The sequence below is a fragment of the Molothrus aeneus genome, chromosome 3, assembly GCF_037042795.1.
Source record: "Molothrus aeneus isolate 106 chromosome 3, BPBGC_Maene_1.0, whole genome shotgun sequence".
Taxonomy (NCBI): Eukaryota; Metazoa; Chordata; class Aves; order Passeriformes; family Icteridae; genus Molothrus; species Molothrus aeneus.
Window position 1 is genome coordinate 56,449,527 of NC_089648.1, and position 18,706 is coordinate 56,468,232.

Below are 18,706 nucleotides of genomic sequence, written 5' to 3' on the forward strand. Positions count from 1 at the left end.
CTGTGCTGAATGAAAATTGTCTACTTTTATCAGTTTAAAATTAGCCTTCTTTCAAGGAAATTGAGAAAAGCTGTTGCTATGACAAAAAAACCCCGATGGTTATTTCTGAGCCACTCCTAGTATAAACTTTGGTCATGTTCCATTTTAAACATCTTCTCTGTAAGACAAACTCAGTCCTTTTCATCTTTCTTCATGTAAGATATTTCCCATACCCCCAGTGATTTTCATCACTTATCTCTCTCTGTACCAAGAATAAACTTCATAGACCAACTGTGAATGCCATTCTGTTGTAATAAAATATTGTTTTTATTTAGGGGTAAAACCAATAGATAATAGTTTTTCATTGAGTACTTCACAGTGGCTTTAGCTACCATGCCCTTGGCAACCATGCTCAAATTTGAACTCCTTCTGTCCCAGCTGTGTGGTTCAAGGCAGTTCCCCTCCTTGCAGAGACTAAACTTCCTTTTCTGGCCCTGTATTTGGGTCACTGCAGATGTGAAGCAGTCTGAGAGCCAGCAGGGAGGCAGCAGGGTGACAAGGGAATTTGGGATTGAAACCAAAGTGTTACAGAAAGCATAGATTCACCTAAAGCCACTGAAATATTTTATTTCCTATTGTAACAGGAAGTTTACATACTTGTGAGGAACACAAATGTGGTCGACTTGGCAGTGTTAGGTATATGGTTGGATTGGACTCAATAATTGTAAAGGTCTTTTCAAGTTTTAATGATTCTATGTTAAACTATACAATTAGGTCACTTTTAAAGACTGAATTGCCAATGCATTACCATTTGCCATCAGCTGCCATCTAACTTAGCTGTTAATAGATCCTGCTGAAACTGTCTAAGGTCTCGACTTAACATAAATCACTCATATGTGAAACTTGTTGTTCTGCACTGATCCATTCCCAAAGAAATACTAAATATATTTAACAAGCTCATTCATACTGTGGAAAATTGGAGACACTTGCTATTTACCATATGTACAAAATGATAATTTATTAATACTCTTTGTTTTCTAACTTTTAAATCAGCTTCTGACTACATGGCATCATTTTAGACAAAAACAGACATGTATTTACTGGCTGCAGTTCTTTTGAGCTAGTCAGATCATTTAGCAGCTGGAAATGTGTTTACTGACCTTGACAATCTATGTTTTAGAACTTAACAGCCACACCTGGCAGCGTGGTAAAATATCTGGAATTATGCTCTTTTTTTCCTGGACCAGGCCTTGCTTGACTTTGGTTTAAAAGGACTATACAATATTGAAATAGACTGAATGTTTTGTAACTAAGACTACTAAACTACTAAAAAGCTTGGCTTCACTTTAAGAAGAAATAACATCATACGAAAGACTTTCTACTTAGCTAAAATGAAATTATTAAGCATTTTATTAACTGATTCTTACAGTTACAAAAAAAAATTCAGTGCTAGGGCTGGGAGTGCCCAGCAGATTGCTGAAAAAAAGAGAATTACCAGAAATGCTGCCACCTGGATTGAGACCAGTGATCTTAGTACACTTCTTAAGGCACACACCTTAAAGTAATATATAATCTCAGTGGGCAGGAAGGAAATGAATGCCAGAAGTGACCTGGTTAGTCATTCCTCAGTCAGAGCTGCTGGAGCCAGACTGACAGGGTTCTCTGATGGTGCTTTAATGGCTGCTGAAGGAATAATGTTTAGTTATAGAAGACTGCTTTGCTATCAGATGAATACTTTTCATGAACCTTGCATTCATGCACAAGTAGCACTAACTGAGCTATAGCTAGGGCTTGAGAACAAAAGCTTATTACTTCTTGGATATCTTTCCCTAAAACATTTACATATGTCTCAGAATTAAGAAAAGGCAAGGAATAATCACAGTGTATTTATGACTCTTTGAAGATACTATGTATGAAATATGAAATAATATGAAGAAATTGTGCTCCTGTAAGAAATTGTTGTTTTCGGGTTCTTTTTTCCTTACGTCTTGTATGATATAGCCTATTACACTTTAAAGGAAGAAAAATAGCAACTTTTCAAGTTCACTGTTAATGCCATGGAAAGACTACATAGTATATCATCTCCTCCATTTGGCTTACCCTTATATTCACCTTTATATTTTACAACTGTTATTTATTTTCCTGTTTTGAACTAATTTTGAAATCTTGAAAACAATGTTACATTTGACTATCAAGAAAATGAAATGAGCATCGTATCTGTGGAGGTCACAGTCACTGAAAATCAAGAGAAGTAATGAAAAAAATTCAAACATGAAAAATTTATTATTTGATAAGCAGCTGGTGATTTATGTAAAAAGCATCAATAAGGAGGATAAAAGAAATATCTTTACAACACAATGGTCAGGTGTGAGAAACGAGAACTGTCTCTACCTGAAAGAAAAAAAAAAGCTAAATGTACATGATTAATATTTACTGGAGATTTTAACATTTGAAAAATGGGATTGAAGTAATTTCTGAGGTTGGAAAGTGCATCTTTTCCAAAGTAAAGCTGTTGGAGGCAGACTGGCAGGATGCTCTATAGTTGTAGTGATATAGTGTCTCAAGTTACTGAAGGCTCAGAAAGCAGATGCTGGAATCAGGTTTTGAATTTAGAAGTGTGCTACCCTGGCTGTAGTAATAATGGATAGCAAGTCTCCACTTTTGTGTCTTTGACTCATGTCAAGAGACTAGGACAGATAAGGATTAGCACAACTACTGTGAAACCTCTGCTGCAGAGAACATTTGGGACACTAAAGGTCAACAAGACACCAGTATTTACCAGAAATCTTTGTTTCCAATTCTGTTTTAATCCTAGCACCATACGGAAGTCATTATATAGAGCCTAAACCTGCTCAGCCACATGTGCTTCTCTGTAGAAATTAGTTAGAAATATGCAAATAATATAAGGAAACAATCTGCAACTTTGCATACTATTTGTATATGAACAAAAACTTTTGGCTTATGGTTAATACTCCCTGCCCCTGGCAGTGACCAGGAAGGATGTGGAGTGGCAGATAGTGACAATTTTGGCATGTGGGCAAGGACAAGACAATAGTTAGGTGGCAGGTACAGAAGCAGGGCATGTGTATTTGTAGGGATGTGTGGCTGTGTGCTGGTGTGTCAGAGGACACCTGGAGCATGCAGGTGGCTGGAGGGGGACTCGATTTCTGGTATTCTCAGAACTGGGTGAAAAGATGGTAAATAATTACTGAAGGTCTTAAAGATGAAGACACCTGACGTTAGAAATATTAATGGTGTCATCTGCCTAGCAGCTCCAGAGCCCACAGATGAAGGCAGGTATCTGGGAAACAACTGGGTTGGCAGACACAGAAACAGATTCTGTCAGAGCTGGAGCTCATGAATTGGGATTTCTATCCCAACTCCCTTTCTCACTAGAGCTAAAGGTCTTGTCTGCTTGTCCTTCCCTGTCTGCCCCAGCAAGAGGAGCAGCTGCAGGGACATTCCTTGGTTATCCAAACCCTTGGCAGTGCAATGCCCCTGCAGGCTGAAACTCGGCATTAGGAAGTGTCACAGTAATGTGCCAGTGTAGTCAGATCGAGGCTCCATGGGGCCTAATGCTTTGACATTTTGCTTCTTAACACTGCCAACAGCAACCCTAATTATTACAGCTTGCATTTACCCACAGCAGCTCATTTAAGCCTGGCCACTAGTCAGTCCCTGGATTGCAATGGCTGCTCATCACCAAAAAGCCAGGTCAACTGGAGGTGTTTCAGATCAAGGACTGACAAAGGCCTTGTACTTAAAACCTTGATCCTGTGGTGCTACACAGATCACAGACACTTACTTCAAGTGTGTTTAGATAAGTTAATTTAGGCCTATACAGAATGCTCCCTTTTCATCAATGATACAACTGTTTTTGAATAAGCTTTAAAGCACTTGCTTACAATGAGTGCATGTAAAACTTCCCATTTCTGTCTTGAATCAAACACTGACGGAAAATGGGCCATCTCCTATCTAGATTTTCCTTGTAACTCACATTTCTAAACAGACAGCTACTACAGACTCTATGCTGCTAGACCCTGCAGAATCACAGCAACTTTTATTCAGGCTGGAAGAGGCCTCCAAGATCACGGACACCAAACTCAGGCTGCTCTCCACCACGGCAGCCCCGCCTCAGCCCCAGGTGCCGCCCCCAGCCGTCACTCGCAGGTTGCCCCGCCAGGCCCGGCGCTCCCCCCGGGCCGCCTCAGCCGGGCCCGCCGCGAGGGCGGGGCGCGAGCACCTCCGAGAGCCGCCCCCGGCCCCGCGCGGCCCGAGCCAGGCGGGACGGGCAGTGCGCAGGCGCAGCAGCGCACGAGGGCGGAAGCGGCGCCCCGCGCGCCTGTGCAAGAGGGGATTCCGCCAGGCGCCGCCGTACTTCAACATGGCGACCTAGGCCGGCCGCGCCAGCGTCACTGCGGGCGGGCGAGCGAGCGAGGCCGCTGCCGTCGCCGTCATGTCCCGGCACAGGAACGTCCGAGGATATAACTACGACGAAGGTAGCGGTTATGGCGAGCAGGTGCTGGTGGCAGAGCTGCGGAGCCCGCCGCAGCTGCCGGTCCCTCCACGCTCCCCGGCCGGTGCCCCTGCCATCGGCCGGCCGGTGGCCGCGGGCAGGAGGGTGTGGCGGGGCTCGCACGGCGGTAGGGGAGGGCCCGGGGGGGGCTGTCAGGGGCGGTGGGAGGGGAAAAGCCGCCCCCTCACCTCCCCTCGGCGGGGGTTGGACGGGGCTCCGGGCGAGGCCTCTCCCCGCCCCGTTCCCGGCCCGTTTCCCGCTCGAGTGGGGAGGGTCGGGTACACGTGGCCGCTCTGCCGTCCAGGACCTCCTGCTGCTGCTGCCAGGGGCTCCCGGGAGCTTCCGCACGGGGAGAGCGTGCCCTTGGTACGGGGTTCAAGCCACAGCTGCATTGCCTTGAGCTGCCCAAATTGACTCTGCTTTTTAATAGCGGCGCTGACTTGAAGAAAGCCTCAGTATGGTTGAATCTATCCATCTTTAGTCTTGAAAAACTTAAAAATTTCTATTCACGGCCCAGCTCTAACAAAGTGTTGCTGATGTTGATAGATAGGCGTTAACAGCTGTTACTTGAGGAAGAAATGTAATTCTTAACGATGGAGTTGTGCAATTAGGGATTAATCTCTTTTTCAGGCACCTGTCTCATTTTACTTACACTTCTTGTGTAGAATGAAGGAGTTCTTCCTTAAGAACTTGGCTTGTGCCTGCAATACTGCAGCTTTCTTTGTGCCCTGGGCCCATTAACTTACACAAACCATAATTCAGAGTAAATTTTTTTTTCCTTGAAAGTATTTTTGTTGGCTTGGGTTGTGGAGAAATGGACACACTTCCCATTCATATTAAAGAGCCCTTTTGTGAGAGCAGCAATTTTGTTGCTTCACTTTGTCAGATTATTAAAAAAATGCAAGAAATGCTTCAGCCTGTCCCTGGTCTTCTGTTGAGTGAACAGACTCAGACGGTTTTTATGTATTATAGTAGTACAAATTGGGTCTTGCACTCTGATACTGGAATTTCTTGGAAGTTGTAATTTCATGTGAGCTGTGCTGGCTGTGTGTTCCCACCTTGAAATTTCTGCTAGTGTAAATTTACCTAATATAGGCAAAATCCCGAACTAGACTGGGAATTTTACTGCTTGATTTTTTCATCCTCTAGAGACCATTTTTCATCACAGATTGGTTGAAATGTTGATTTCAGCTGAGTCGCTGGCTTTTGAGAAGTTGAGTGTGCAATGCATAGTTAATTTCAGTGTTGATACACTCATCAGACTCTTGTAATGAGTTTGCTGAGATGCTCAGTAATTTGCTGTAGCTATTAAGTTCCTTTTTGCTATTGGAAACATGACTGTGAGGTTACGTGTCAGGTCTTTACCCTTGTACCACACGTTTCTTGTGTAGTCACACAGAATCATTTATGGCCCAAATGAAATAGACTTTGTGTCTTCTTCACTATTAAATGCAGTATGGTTTTTTTTATGCTGCATGTGGTTCTGTAATGCCCAAATATGAGTCGCATTTCTAAGCTAAATATTTAGCTTAGTATTTTTTGGTTTCCTTTCATTGGCAGACTTCTGAGGCCTTAGGTCTTCTGGTCTTTATTTGACCATGTTCCATTTTTTCCCCCTCTCCTTTCTGAGATATTGTGATCATAACCAAATGTGATATTCCATCTGCAGATATCTTGACACTACAGCTGGAATGCTTCTACAGAGTAGCTTCTACTCTGTTCTCTGTAATTTATGTAATTTTTAAATTCTAATTTTTATGGTCAGTGCATGCTGTGGTCTGTCTTTTAGAGCAATAAAAATAGATGTTACTTGTGAAGCTGCCAAGTGCAGTAGTGTCTTTAATAATAGTTTGTTACTTTTTTCATGTATTTCATTATTACTTAGTGAAAATTACAGTATTTTTTAAGATTGGCATAATACTGGGATTCATTTTTGGAGACAAAGGTGCATAACTTACTCTTTGTATTTCTTGATGCCTTTTTTTTTTTTTCTGAGAAAAGAATATTTTTATCTTTAAGTAACTGTTTAAGATACTTGTTTTTTGCCTGAAACAACTTTGCATATTCAAAGGGAATTGTGAATTCATTTTTTTTGCTTCGCTGAACTTCATTTGAAAGGTGGATGGGTGTGAGCATAAAATAGAGAAGAAAGGTGAGAAATGCATAGGAATGGAGTAGAAATGCTGATCCTGAGTTGTTGAAGTAGAAATAGTAATTGAACTGCCTGTCTGGAGTGAACACTGAGAGGTCAAGCAAAAATATCAAGAGAAGTGCCATGGGTAAAGATTTGTGGAATGTAGAAAGTTAGTCTGTGAGGGCCAAGGAGCTGCTGAAGGAGGAGGTGTGAAGTATGGTAGCTCTTGGAAATTTTCAGCCTAGTGAATAGACTATTAAATGTTAAATTGTATTATTGTAAGAAAATTCTGTTATTGGCACTTGGAAGGTTATTTCTCTCCTAGGTAAGTAAACAGAACCTCACTCAAATACAGGAAATGCATTATTTCTGGAATACAGGAAATGCATTATTTCATAAAACCTTGTGCAAAACCTATGCTTTGAATTGTAGTATTATTTAGAAATTGTGCAGATTAATCTTGCTGTTTTTGCTTCATAGACTTTGAAGATGATGATGTGTATGGCCAATCAGTAGAAGATGATTATTGCATTTCTCCTTCAACAGGTTAGTTCAAATAATTATCAAGTATTGTTTATTGATACCTGTTCTGATATTTATTTCTGAATGAAAACAAAGTTTAAAAGCTGGTGACACTTTTGAAAAGTGCCTAGTGGCTATAATCCTGTTACAGTCAGTTATGTAGTGTTAGGTATTGGACATTTGAAAGTCTCATTAGACAACTGGCCACATCTTGAGTCCTACATATGTATTATCCTAGATGGTTGGAATGTAGTTGTCAGTGTAAAAATCTGCTCTGTGGGAATGTGTTGATAATCTTGAAACATTTGGTGTCTTTTCCTGTGGTTAGTAGGATCTACCTGAGCTTAACAGTTGTTATTGTGCACCCGGTAGTTGATGTCTTCTACACACCTTTGAGTACATATGGGACAGGGAGTCTTATTGTGGGTTGCAGTGCTGTTCCTCTCATGCAAGATCACGTGGAGCTAATCAGCCTTCCAGCAATTGCAGTGTTGCAAAGTAGGTTTAAAACCAGCAAAAGCTGTGTGCTCAGGTAAGGCATAATTGGAGTGGCTCAGCCCAGCTGAATTCAGCCTGGCTGTAGAACCGTCAAGTTGTGTTCACCAGTCAAGTCTCTGGCAAGATTATCAGTTTAGGGTTTCCCCAGATTTGGTGGCAGTGTTTCTAGAGCTGAATGGGCCCTGGAAATAGTACAGCTGGTATTGACATGAAGCTATGCTACTGCAGGTAACTGGTTTGGATCTAATCCACCGTGACTGTGATGTAGTGTGTGACCTCTGGCCACAGGAACTTGAGATAATTAGGTCTTCTTGAGATAAACTCTGGTCCTCTCCCATGCTGTTGATTTCAGTGATGAAAATGTGCAATGTGTACCTTTTGCTCAAGTATAGACTGATAAATGGCAGAATCAATTCCTGGCTGTGCACAGTAATTTTCCTAAGAACTCTTTGTGTGGAAGCTTCAATTATAAAATAATCTGATGTAGATTGTATAGCAGTCTTAATAGTTGCTTCAGTTTTTGCAGTTGAATATGAAGTGGTATGAATGCATTTGGGAAACAGCTGCTAGAAGTTGCTACTTCTGGATATACACCTGCTTTCTGTATGGATTTCAGAGCTGGGGAGAATATTACATGGCTTAAGGCAGTTTGTTTACATTATGCTTTGCACATTTGTGAGAAAGTATAATGACTGGGGCTCTTGTTCAGCAAAGAGTTTTAGCTGTATATGGATTAATGTTGCTAAATCAGAGTGAAACCATGCACTTGTTTAAAGTTTTTTGTGAATATGTGTTTTTACTCATGGGCTATATTTCTAATGAAATTCCAAGAAAGAAAGAATGTGTTCAACTCTACTCAATTCTTATCAGTAATTTAACAGTCACATATTATAGTCACATACTTTAAAAGCCATGCTCATTTCATGCTAACTTTTTAAAATTCAAACTGAAAGTGGTTGAAAATTCAAATTCAAAAATGGTGTAAGGTTCTGAAGACATTAGGCCATAGATTTGTATAGAAAATACTGTTTCTCAAACCTGGAGTATAATCTTTTTTGTAATGCTGAACTTTGCAGAATTACTGCATTCCATTCATACAAGGATATTGCCCAGCCTGTAGTTTCACTGTGATGGCAACTTGTTTATATTCTAGCATGAGCTGTTGTACGCTCTGTGCAATCCTCAGTTAGTAGTTATTACACAGTAGTGTCTCACCACCCCCTTGAAACCACTGCAACAGTCCAACATCCTAACTTATTTTACCTTTAGTTATGTTTTGCTTTTAAAGGAGGAAAAAAAATTAACTTCTTTTTTTATTACTTTGTTTTTTACCTAATGCAGCAGCTCAGTTTATTTACTCCAGACGAGACAAACCAGCCACATTTGCTGAGCCATTAGATGAAGAGTATGGCTATGAAGGTACTGATGCTGCTGCTGATTGTTTTACACCCACTCATCAGTTGACTGAAGTTGATAGAGGTAATTATAGAAAACAACTATCAGAATAATCTCTTACAAGAGTTAAAGATTTACTAAAATATCCTTAAATTAATATTTCTTACTTGACTGACATTGCTCAAAATTTTGGAATCTTGTTATAAAACAATACCCTTCAGGGAGCTACCTTCAGTGATCATTCTTCAAGTTCAAAACTACCTTTTGTGTACTACTTGTAACTTGGTTGCATACACTGAAATGTGTTCTTAGTTTGTTACTAGAAATAATGAGATTTTATGTGAAGTGGAGACATTAGAACAGCTGTACTGACAGCTCAAATCTTGACTCTTGAATGTTATAACCTGAGTATTAGTATTAAAATGATTTCTTTTTGCTTTGCATTCCAAATTATAGCAATTAGCAGTATTTAAGGGGTTTTCTAAGTCTCTAATTTCCTTGAAAGAGTAGCCAGTATTCTGTACAATCTTTTCTTACCCTTACCTTTTGAGTTTGTGAGACTTTTGTTTCCATTCAGTCTTGCAGCCATGAGTTCCATGTTACAAGCTGAGTTCTGAACTGAGTGGCTGGGGAAAAAATTCTTGCTTTTGTTTTTTTAAACTTGCTGCCTAATTGCCTAATTACTTGCTTTATGAAAAAGATTCACAAGTCTCTTTCCTAAGTATTAATAGTTAGTACAGTTTTTAATGTTTTGAGAATAATCAGGATTGTTTTTTAAATATTGAAAAGATCAGACTAAAGTGTGTTGAAATTTGATACTTAAAAAAGTTGCAGAAAATTCAGAACAGAATTAAAAAGAATTTGGATTACATGTCAAGTAAATTGATAGAAGTTAAGCTAATGCTTAGAGATATGGTTAAATATGATACATTGGGGAATAATATACATGTTTTTACAGCAGGAAATAAAGCTGTGGAGGGCAATTTGAAAGGATGAGCCAGTATAATGGTACATGTGATCTAGACAATGCAGTCCTCTGGCTTTGCAGAATGCTTTTGACAGACTCAGTCAGTTAAGACCTGGTATTGGAGCAGGAAGGAAAGTAACATTTTGGACTAAAAAAAGAGAGAAAAGAAACCTCAAAATAATCCAGTTCTACTGTGAAAACAGCTGTGGTCTCACTAGACCTATTATGTTTAATACAGTATGTAGTGTTGGCCATTAACACAAAATTATTGATGTAGCCAGGGTGGCTGCAAAGAGTTTCACAAGGTTGTTCTTGTTGGGTATTAGATAGTAAAATGGCAACCAGCACATTGTGCAGAGCTCTACCCACACTTGTTTTGCAGGGCAAATGTCTGGGGAAGATTCACTTGTTATTTGAATTACAGGTAAAGGGTGATAATATAAGTAACCTCATGGAGGTAGGAATTCTGTAGCGTTGAATTCCCAAACTTCTTTAAACATCTTCCAGGAAGTGTTCAAATAAAAATATGTGGCTGTCTTCTGTTCTTCAGTTCCTGTTTTCTAAAATCTGATCTGGCAGAAACCAGGACTTCAGGAAGATTTTCTTCTGCTCTTTAGTGTTTGTATGGCTTCCAGTGAGTGGCAACCTGGTGAATTTTCAGTTTCTTATTGTGCAGCAAGTATCTAGTAAAGGTTTATAGTAGTTGCAGAAATATACTACAAAGAAAATTGATTTTATCAGCCAAAAAATATATTACAGTTTCAGAAAAGGTAAAGATTACAGGTAGTTTGAAACCTGGCATGTTGATCCAGGTTTTCAGTTGTTAAGGCCTGAGGACCCTGAAAATGCTGTTTTACTTTGGGTGTTATTTGTAGCATCTGTAAGCACTTAAGATGTGCTGTTCAGTGGGATTGTATGTTGACTTACTCTATTGCTTTGGATAATTTTAAGGTGATTATTTGTATTTCTTCCTTGCAATGAAGATGGTTATTTTACAACATCAACATATTTCAGTACTGAGACTTCCTAGATTAATAAATAGTCAATAATATATTATTTATTAAAATATCTGAAGTAGGTCAAACATTCTGCAGGGTGTGGGAACAAAGTCTATCAGGGCAGTAAGTGAGACTGAAATTAATTTCTAAAGGTTTTAACCCTGATTGTAATATTTTTCCTTCTGTTTGCTAATCAGAGGTGTGGTGCTAGTGATTAGGTCATTGAAGACATATTTTTGGGCAGCTTATAACACTAATGTGTTTCTTTCAGCCCGTCTTAATTCATGCCTTGATCAAATGAGAGAAGTTTTGGCAGAGTCCATACCAGAACAAACAATGGTGCAAGCAGTACTGGATGCTAAATTTGATGTACAAAAGGCTTTGGATCTTGTGCTTTCACAAGGCAGTAAGCAAAATGTGAAGACCAAGAATAAGGATGCTGTGATTTTAGCAAAGACTACAAAAGGTATACTTATATTTAATTGCTTATACTCAAGGTGATTCATTTCTATCTACAGTTTAATTTGGGCTTTACAAACTGTGAAGACACTTATCATTGCAATAGTCATTTCTTGGAAAATGAAAGAAGACTGACTTACTATATGTGTATTCTAAAACGTTTCAAGGAAAGAGCTTTTCTTGAGCGAGAAGTCAAAATAACACTTCAGTGTCAATTTAAATCCAAGCTGGGACCATCTGCAGTTCACAATAGATTTCTCATTTATAATATATGATTTAACTGAATTAATGCATGTCTTTAAATTTGGAAAGCATCTTTAAATTTTTAGTGCTTCTGTTATTTATTTGGTAAACTGACATCTCCCATCCCTAGTATCTCCCTTTATGGGTAGTGTCTATTAAGTAACTTTTTTATTCTGATTTGTACTAAAATATTTGTAGTCTTTACTGGCATTCTCTGCTGATTCTTAAAGTTCTTTATGTATTTCAGTAGATACCTGTGATTTACATGTAGAATGTTCCTTACCTTTGGATGACACTTAGTAATTAAATGCCTTTTCATGTTTCTTGATTTTTTTTTTTTGTTGCTGCTGTCAACTTTAAAAAAATGGGATATTTCATTGTGACTGGACTTCCATCTGAAAATTATTGGCTATTGTAAGGTAAGGAGACTTACATTGTTGTCCAGAAATGTGTGTTGATACAGACAGTTTCTCTTGTGCAGTAGACAGTTTTGCTGACAACACCAACAAACCTGTGTTTGGAAACTTGACAGACAAAAGTGATTCAGCTCTTTATTCTTTAACTACAAATTTTGAGAAATCCAGTATACCTTCATGTGAAAGAGAAGGATTGAAATCCTCTTCACCTGTTCTGTCATCTGCGTTCAGTGATTTGTGTAAAGGATCATTTTGTGCCCCTGTGAATAAACAAGCAGAGAAGCAACTACCAGAAAGTGCTAATGCAGTAAGTTTGGTTCCTGACAGTCAAGATGTTTACTCTAGGATAGGAAATAACCCATTGAAGTACAAGGAAACACAGGACTTGAAATCCTTGATGATGCAGAATGTGGTTTGTGATTCTCTGAGTCCTGAACACAGCATTCCTCTTTTTTCCTCAAAAACTTCTGATTGTAATAGTAGTGCAAGTTTTTATAGTCCTCCATGTTTAGGAGGTGCTTTAGGAAACTTGGCTCTTGATAATAAAGTCAGTCATCCTATAAATAAAAAGAATGAACTTCTTGAAAATTTTTCTTCACTTGCACAAAGTAGAAAGCAAGAAAGCCTCTCTTCAGACATGGCTGCTTTGCCAGTGTTAAGATCTGGAAGTACATCATTGGCTGACTTGCTTCAGGAGCACCAGGAAAGCAGTGCTAGCCACTGTTACTCTTTGGCTGATCTTTACACCCAGTCAACAGCAAGTCTCACTGATAGGAAGTTGGGAACCTCATCATTATCACAACTAGTAAGTCAACCCCAAACTTCAGGTGGGATGCCAGAGCTAACAGGATCTTTGTCTTCTCTAGCCCTTTCTGAAGTTTGTCCAGTAAAGGAGGTTGAGAATTTATCACTCTCGGATTTAATAGCAGAGACTATTGAAATAGATAAAACTCAGCAAAGGATGGACTTGCCCATGCATAATGTAATTGAATCGAGGCCCTCCCAAGGAACCAGCATTGATTTAAGTGTCCTTTTAAAAAATGCAGGTGTATCTACAGAGAAAAGTGTGGCAGGACAGTCAAATACCTTAAGTCCTGAAATGAAACTTGTAAAAGAAAAACAAGGAAAAGGTTCTGGTTTTGCCAAAGCAAACAGAAAACCCAAGAAAGGGCATGGTGGTCTTAAGAGGCAGGATTTGTCCCTTTCATGGATCAAGGCGCTGCGTGCAAGACCTTCAGCTTTTGCTTTAACCTTGTGCCTCCGTTATCCTCCCAAAGGGTATAAGCGGCGCACAGTTGGGATGCACAAAACTTTCCTATACAGTAGACAAGTACAAGATGTAAAACCCAAGGAAACTGGTCCTACAATAACCATAACACCGTTTGACTTCAAAACAGCATCTCCTGATGATATTGTGAAAGCTAACCAAAGAAAAGCTTTTACAAGACAGTAATGAGGAAAAAAAAAGGCATCAGTGTTGTTATTGAATTGTATTTAAAGAATCAATATAGGACCTATTTATGATCCAGAGTTGATTTTTTTTAAATTTTTTTTTTTATTGACATATTACAGTTCTTGCTGATAAGTAGAAATTTGTATGTGAACTTTTAAAGTGCTGCACTGAATATCCTAATTTTTGCATAATTTTCACTGACAGTTTAACATTTTTAACTTCTGGAAAGTCTTGAACTCTACTATACAGATGCATGTAAAAAATTCTGTAAACACCATTAGTCTTCTTGAAATATCACTTTAGGTGTTGAAGATACAGTTCATTGGGAAGAACAGTGAATTTTGTAAAGTAATTTACTTTTGCTATATGGTGGATAGTTTGGGGAGCAGGAACCTCAGTTTATATTACTACTGTTTTATTAAATGTTCTTAAGGCTAGATTTTCTGATAAAGGTATGTTATTAAACTGCCAGTCTTGTAATGGATGTTTCCAGTCAATGTCATTATTCTATCTTTATACTGATCACACTATTACAACAGAAATGCCTTTAGTTTTTAAAAGCCTCAAGGACCTCAGGTTTTGACAGTTCTGGTTGTGGTAGTACATACGTAGTTTTTGATAGGACCAAATTTGTAGGGGAGCAAGCAATTAAATTGTTGTGCCCCGTGACTCCAGTTAGCTATCAAAATGTGATATCCAGCATTTTAAACCAGCAATTTTATAGATATGTACATGCTGCATGTATTTCATAAGAAGGTTCCCTAGGATTCTATTGTTTGTTCTCAAGTCTTTCAGAGAAGTGCCGAAGTTTCAGTACTTTCAACTGTAGCATGAGAGTCTTTGCTTAATGGGAAAAAAAAAAGGCAAAGCCTAAGTGCTGTTTGTGTCTGCCTCTTGTCTTTTTTGATGAAAACTTCCTTCAGAAATGGAATTGCATTCTCTTCTGCTGTTTGTACACATTGCTGTTACTTTGAATCTTTAGATGAAAGATCCAAATCAGAATATTCTGGAATTACTATGGTGCCCTATTATTCAAATTAGTAGCTGCATGTATGTTTTAACTTTCCTTTCAGCACACATTATGACATCTAATATATTTCCAGTGTCATTGTCAGTATTTTAAATTCAGAACAGCAATAAATTCAATAGAGATACTGCTGCAACTCGAAAAATGTGTGTTCATAAACTTATGCTAAACTTGGCAGCTAGTATGAAACAGTAGATAGGACTTTCATCTAGTTTTAACCAATTTTTTTGAGCATGTTTGGTCAAAAAAAAGGACTAAACTTTTAGGTTTATTCCTGACTTCAGATTACACTATGATTTTGTTTCTAAATAAAATAAAACAAAACATGTTCCAGTTCTCTCAGGTACAAATTTAATGGTCTGTTTATTTTGCTTGTTTGTCTAGTTGATGCATTTGTCACTTAGCACTAAGACCAGTGTGATCTTTGACCTTGTAAATGAAATTAATGTTTCTTACCCTAATTAATAAAAGTTTTATGTGATGACAGTGCTGCAGTGTTTATGTTCCAATTGATGTGTTAATCTATCCTAACCTATTTGGAGTTCCTTTAAAGGACTAAATAATACAATCCAGTGTCTATACTATGATCTGATAAGTTCATTAGCAGGAGCATAATTCATTTCCTGAGAAGACGTTCTATAGAATCTGGTGGATACTGATTGTACTACTGATTGTTTTATTGATTAGTCATAATAGCAAATTCTACTGTGTCAAAAATATGAAGTGCTTTTCAGTGATCTCTTTCCCTGAAGTTAATCCAAGCTTTAACTTCCCCATGCTTAAAAATCCAAGTCTGTTTTTCCTACTGACCAAAGGGTCCTGTTAGCAGAGTTTGTAGTTAAAGCTCACTTTTCCAAAAATTGTGTGTATTTTTCTAGCAGAGAAATTCTAATTTTTCAACATAAAATATGAGTGCAAAGTTTGGCATTGTCATGCCTGTTATATTTGTAGGTGGTTTTACTTTCCTGTGTTTCAAATACTCCAGAAGACTTCATTAATGTCAGTAGAGATTTCTAATATGTGTGGGTCCTTTAAAATTGAACAGATTTGCTTTCCCTTTTAAATCTTTTCTTATTTTCTCTGTCTAACTTTGGTGCTGGTCTGTTTTCTCATTCCCCTGGTTGCCCTTATTTGCATAAAACCCCTTAGCATTTGTTACCATTTTAGAGCATGAACTGGACATACAACTAAATATAAGTTCTGTGGATACCATTGGAACAAGTGGTAGGGGGCAAAAAGAACATCAGCATTGTATGTTTATCATTGATCTTACTGTGGGATTGTTAGCTTAGTAAACAACTTTGGATCTTGTTAGGCAGCTAGATTTTCATATATAATTACTTTTTCATTGGCATTTGACTCTAGTGTTAGTGGTCATGAAGGAGCAGTATATGCTGTTCAGTGTGTAAACAGTAGGGGAGGGATTTTTCCTCAGTTTGCAATCCTGAATCCTGAAGTGAGCCTTGAATTAATACAGACCTGCAGGCTAAACATTGGAGAAGGTACCTAAGTGGTGGATTAACCTGAATTCCAATTCATTTTCACCAGAGATTTATTTTCATGCCTAGACAATTTTATAGTTTTGTTTTTCTAAACAAAAAGTATTGTGTCACTATATTTGCTTTTTAAATTAAACAGGTATTTTAATAATTTCCTTAATTATTCCTTTAATTATTTACTGAGAATGAGGTATATGGTATCAAGGACAAGTTTAATTGTGTTGGAATACTGCATGATATGGTATGGGGCATTTTTGTGTAACAACTGTGTTTGGCCTTTGCACTGAAGGGTTTGTGCCTAATGAATATTAGAATTCTAGTAAACTAAATCTGCTGTTTTATGCTTGACATGGTGAGCTTATTTTCTTAATTCATGTATATAATTCCCCCCCCTCCCCCCCCATTTTGCAGCTACTGTCTATCTTTGGCTAATATGAGTTAATTGTGTTACTTGTTTTGGAATTCACATATTAACATTGCAAAATACTTGTCTGTGTTTGCATATAAACAGAAAAAGATAATATTAAACTGCATAGAGGTACTACTGTGTACTCCTAAGGCATTTAGTACATCAAATCTATTTTGTGCATAATTTTTAAATGGCTGCTAACTATTTTTAATACAAAATTGACTTCTGGATGTTGCTTTATGTATGTAAATAAAATGCATATTATTGAAGGACTGAGATAATTACAATTTCTTGTTAACTTACCTGATAGAAATAGAGTTGAATGTTCTGTAATGTTTATGTCTGTTGTGGAAACAGGTTCCAATTCTTGTCCAGGTTTGCATGGGCATTCTTTGCACAGAAGATTCCTTTGGAGAAAGTAAGGCAAAATCTATTTGGACATTTCTCAAGATCTTAAGTTTCACGTGCAGCAAACTGCTTGAATTTCTAGAACTGTTGAACAATAGTATTTCAAAATGTTATTTCTAAGACACTAATTGGTGCAGTGGTGTAGTCTTTGCAGTCTTGTGTTTTGCCCTGTTTCCTTACTGTGCCATTCAGAAACATTTTTCTGTAATCAACAGTTTCTGAAAATCTCTACTTAGGCAAACTAATACTGCAAAAATGACTATCTGGACAAAAGATCTGTATGAATATTGGATATGGCTTGTCTTTTTATGAAACATATGTACTTTATTACAGTGCCATTATACAAGGGCAGTAGTTCATACACGAGCTAGGGTTATACAGATACTTAGTCACATATTTTTTAAATCTAAAGTACCCAACTTCTCAGATTTTAAAAATGTTTTTGTATTAGGTTTGATTATGGATCAATATTTCAAGAAAATATTTCATCTCGTTGTAATTCATGTAGTAAACTTCCTAAAGTGCTGAAAAGGGATGAATTGAGTTTTTATGGTTATCTTTTTTTTTTGTTTCATTTTGTTGAAATGTAGACAGCTAATGAACTTAGATTTTATGTTCAATTTACTGCATCCAGACTTAGATTTTATATTCAATTTACTGCATCCAGATGATAGAAATGCCATTAGTCCAAGTCACCTATCTGCACTGGAGAACAGTGTGAGGAAACAAAAAGCCAATGGTGATTTATTTATTTATTTAATTACACTCTTGTCTTCCCAAATTGCTATTTCAATGCAGTTCAATGGGAATGGGTCTCTATTTTATTATTGCTGTATTATGCAGCAGTTGCTCCTTTGTGTGGTCTGTTAAAGTACACCATATTACCAAAAAGTAAAAGCTAATTACAGTTTGTGATTTTAGGTAATTCTTAAGATGAACCATCTGTATGAAGCTGCTCATCAGCTTCTAGTGTCATCATGGAAGGGTTCTTTATCTGGTTTGTGGATTCATTAAGTTGCATGCTTAAAAATGGCCCATTAGAAACAATTGTCAGTGACTTCTGAGGTATGTCAGTAGTTTGTTGCTCAAATAATTGGTTAGTATGCTTTGTGTTGGTAGGATTCCTTTAGAAAATAACCCATTGCCCTAAGTTTCTGGTACTAATAAGACCAGAATATGACTATAACCTGTAAAATGGTTGTAGTCTGTAGATATTGAAGTGATATTTGAAAGAGAATCTTTGACCCATTTCTTAAGAATTAGACTTATGAAAACATAATGAAAATTATTTTACTCTTTTGTAAATGAGATGGAGATTTTAGAGAAGAGTTGCTCATGAAGTATTTACTCATCATCGGTGAGGTCCCAGCTGACTGGAAGCTGGTGAGCATTGTCCTGATTTTCAAGATAGGTATTAAGGAAGACTCCAGAAACTACAGACTCATCAATCTCACTTCAGTGTCTGATAAAGTTATGGAAAAGATTTTTCTGGGAGGTATTGAAAAACATCTGAAAGACAGCACAGTCAGTGGTCACAGCCAGTATGGCTTTATGAAAGTCCTGTCTGATTTTGTTTTATTATAAGGTAACCTGCCTAGTTAGCCAAGGAAATCCAGTTGATGTAATCTTTTTGGATTTCAGCTTTAGAGACTCTCTCACAGGATCCTTCTGGACAAAAAGTCCAGCATACAGCTGAATAAACACATTGTGAGATGGGTGAGCAGCTGGCTCATGGATCAGGCACAAAGGTTTATAGTGAATGAGGTGACATCAGACATCTCTA

General features: G+C 37.8%; 1 protein-coding gene across 2 annotated transcripts in view; it reads left to right on the forward strand.

Moving 5' to 3' along the window:
• Positions 1-4,352: 4,352 nt before the first annotated feature.
• HBS1L (HBS1 like translational GTPase) overlaps positions 4,353-18,706 on the forward strand; it is a 59,026-nt gene continuing 44,672 nt past the window's right edge. For both annotated transcript variants that reach the window (XM_066546987.1, XM_066546989.1), the window contains exons 1-4: positions 4,353-4,478; positions 7,110-7,175; positions 8,991-9,128; positions 11,281-11,475. In XM_066546987.1, coding sequence (XP_066403084.1) covers positions 4,436-4,478; positions 7,110-7,175; positions 8,991-9,128; positions 11,281-11,475 — 442 coding nt within the window. In that variant the 5' untranslated portion in view covers positions 4,353-4,435. The remainder of the gene's footprint in view (positions 4,479-7,109; positions 7,176-8,990; positions 9,129-11,280; positions 11,476-18,706) is intronic.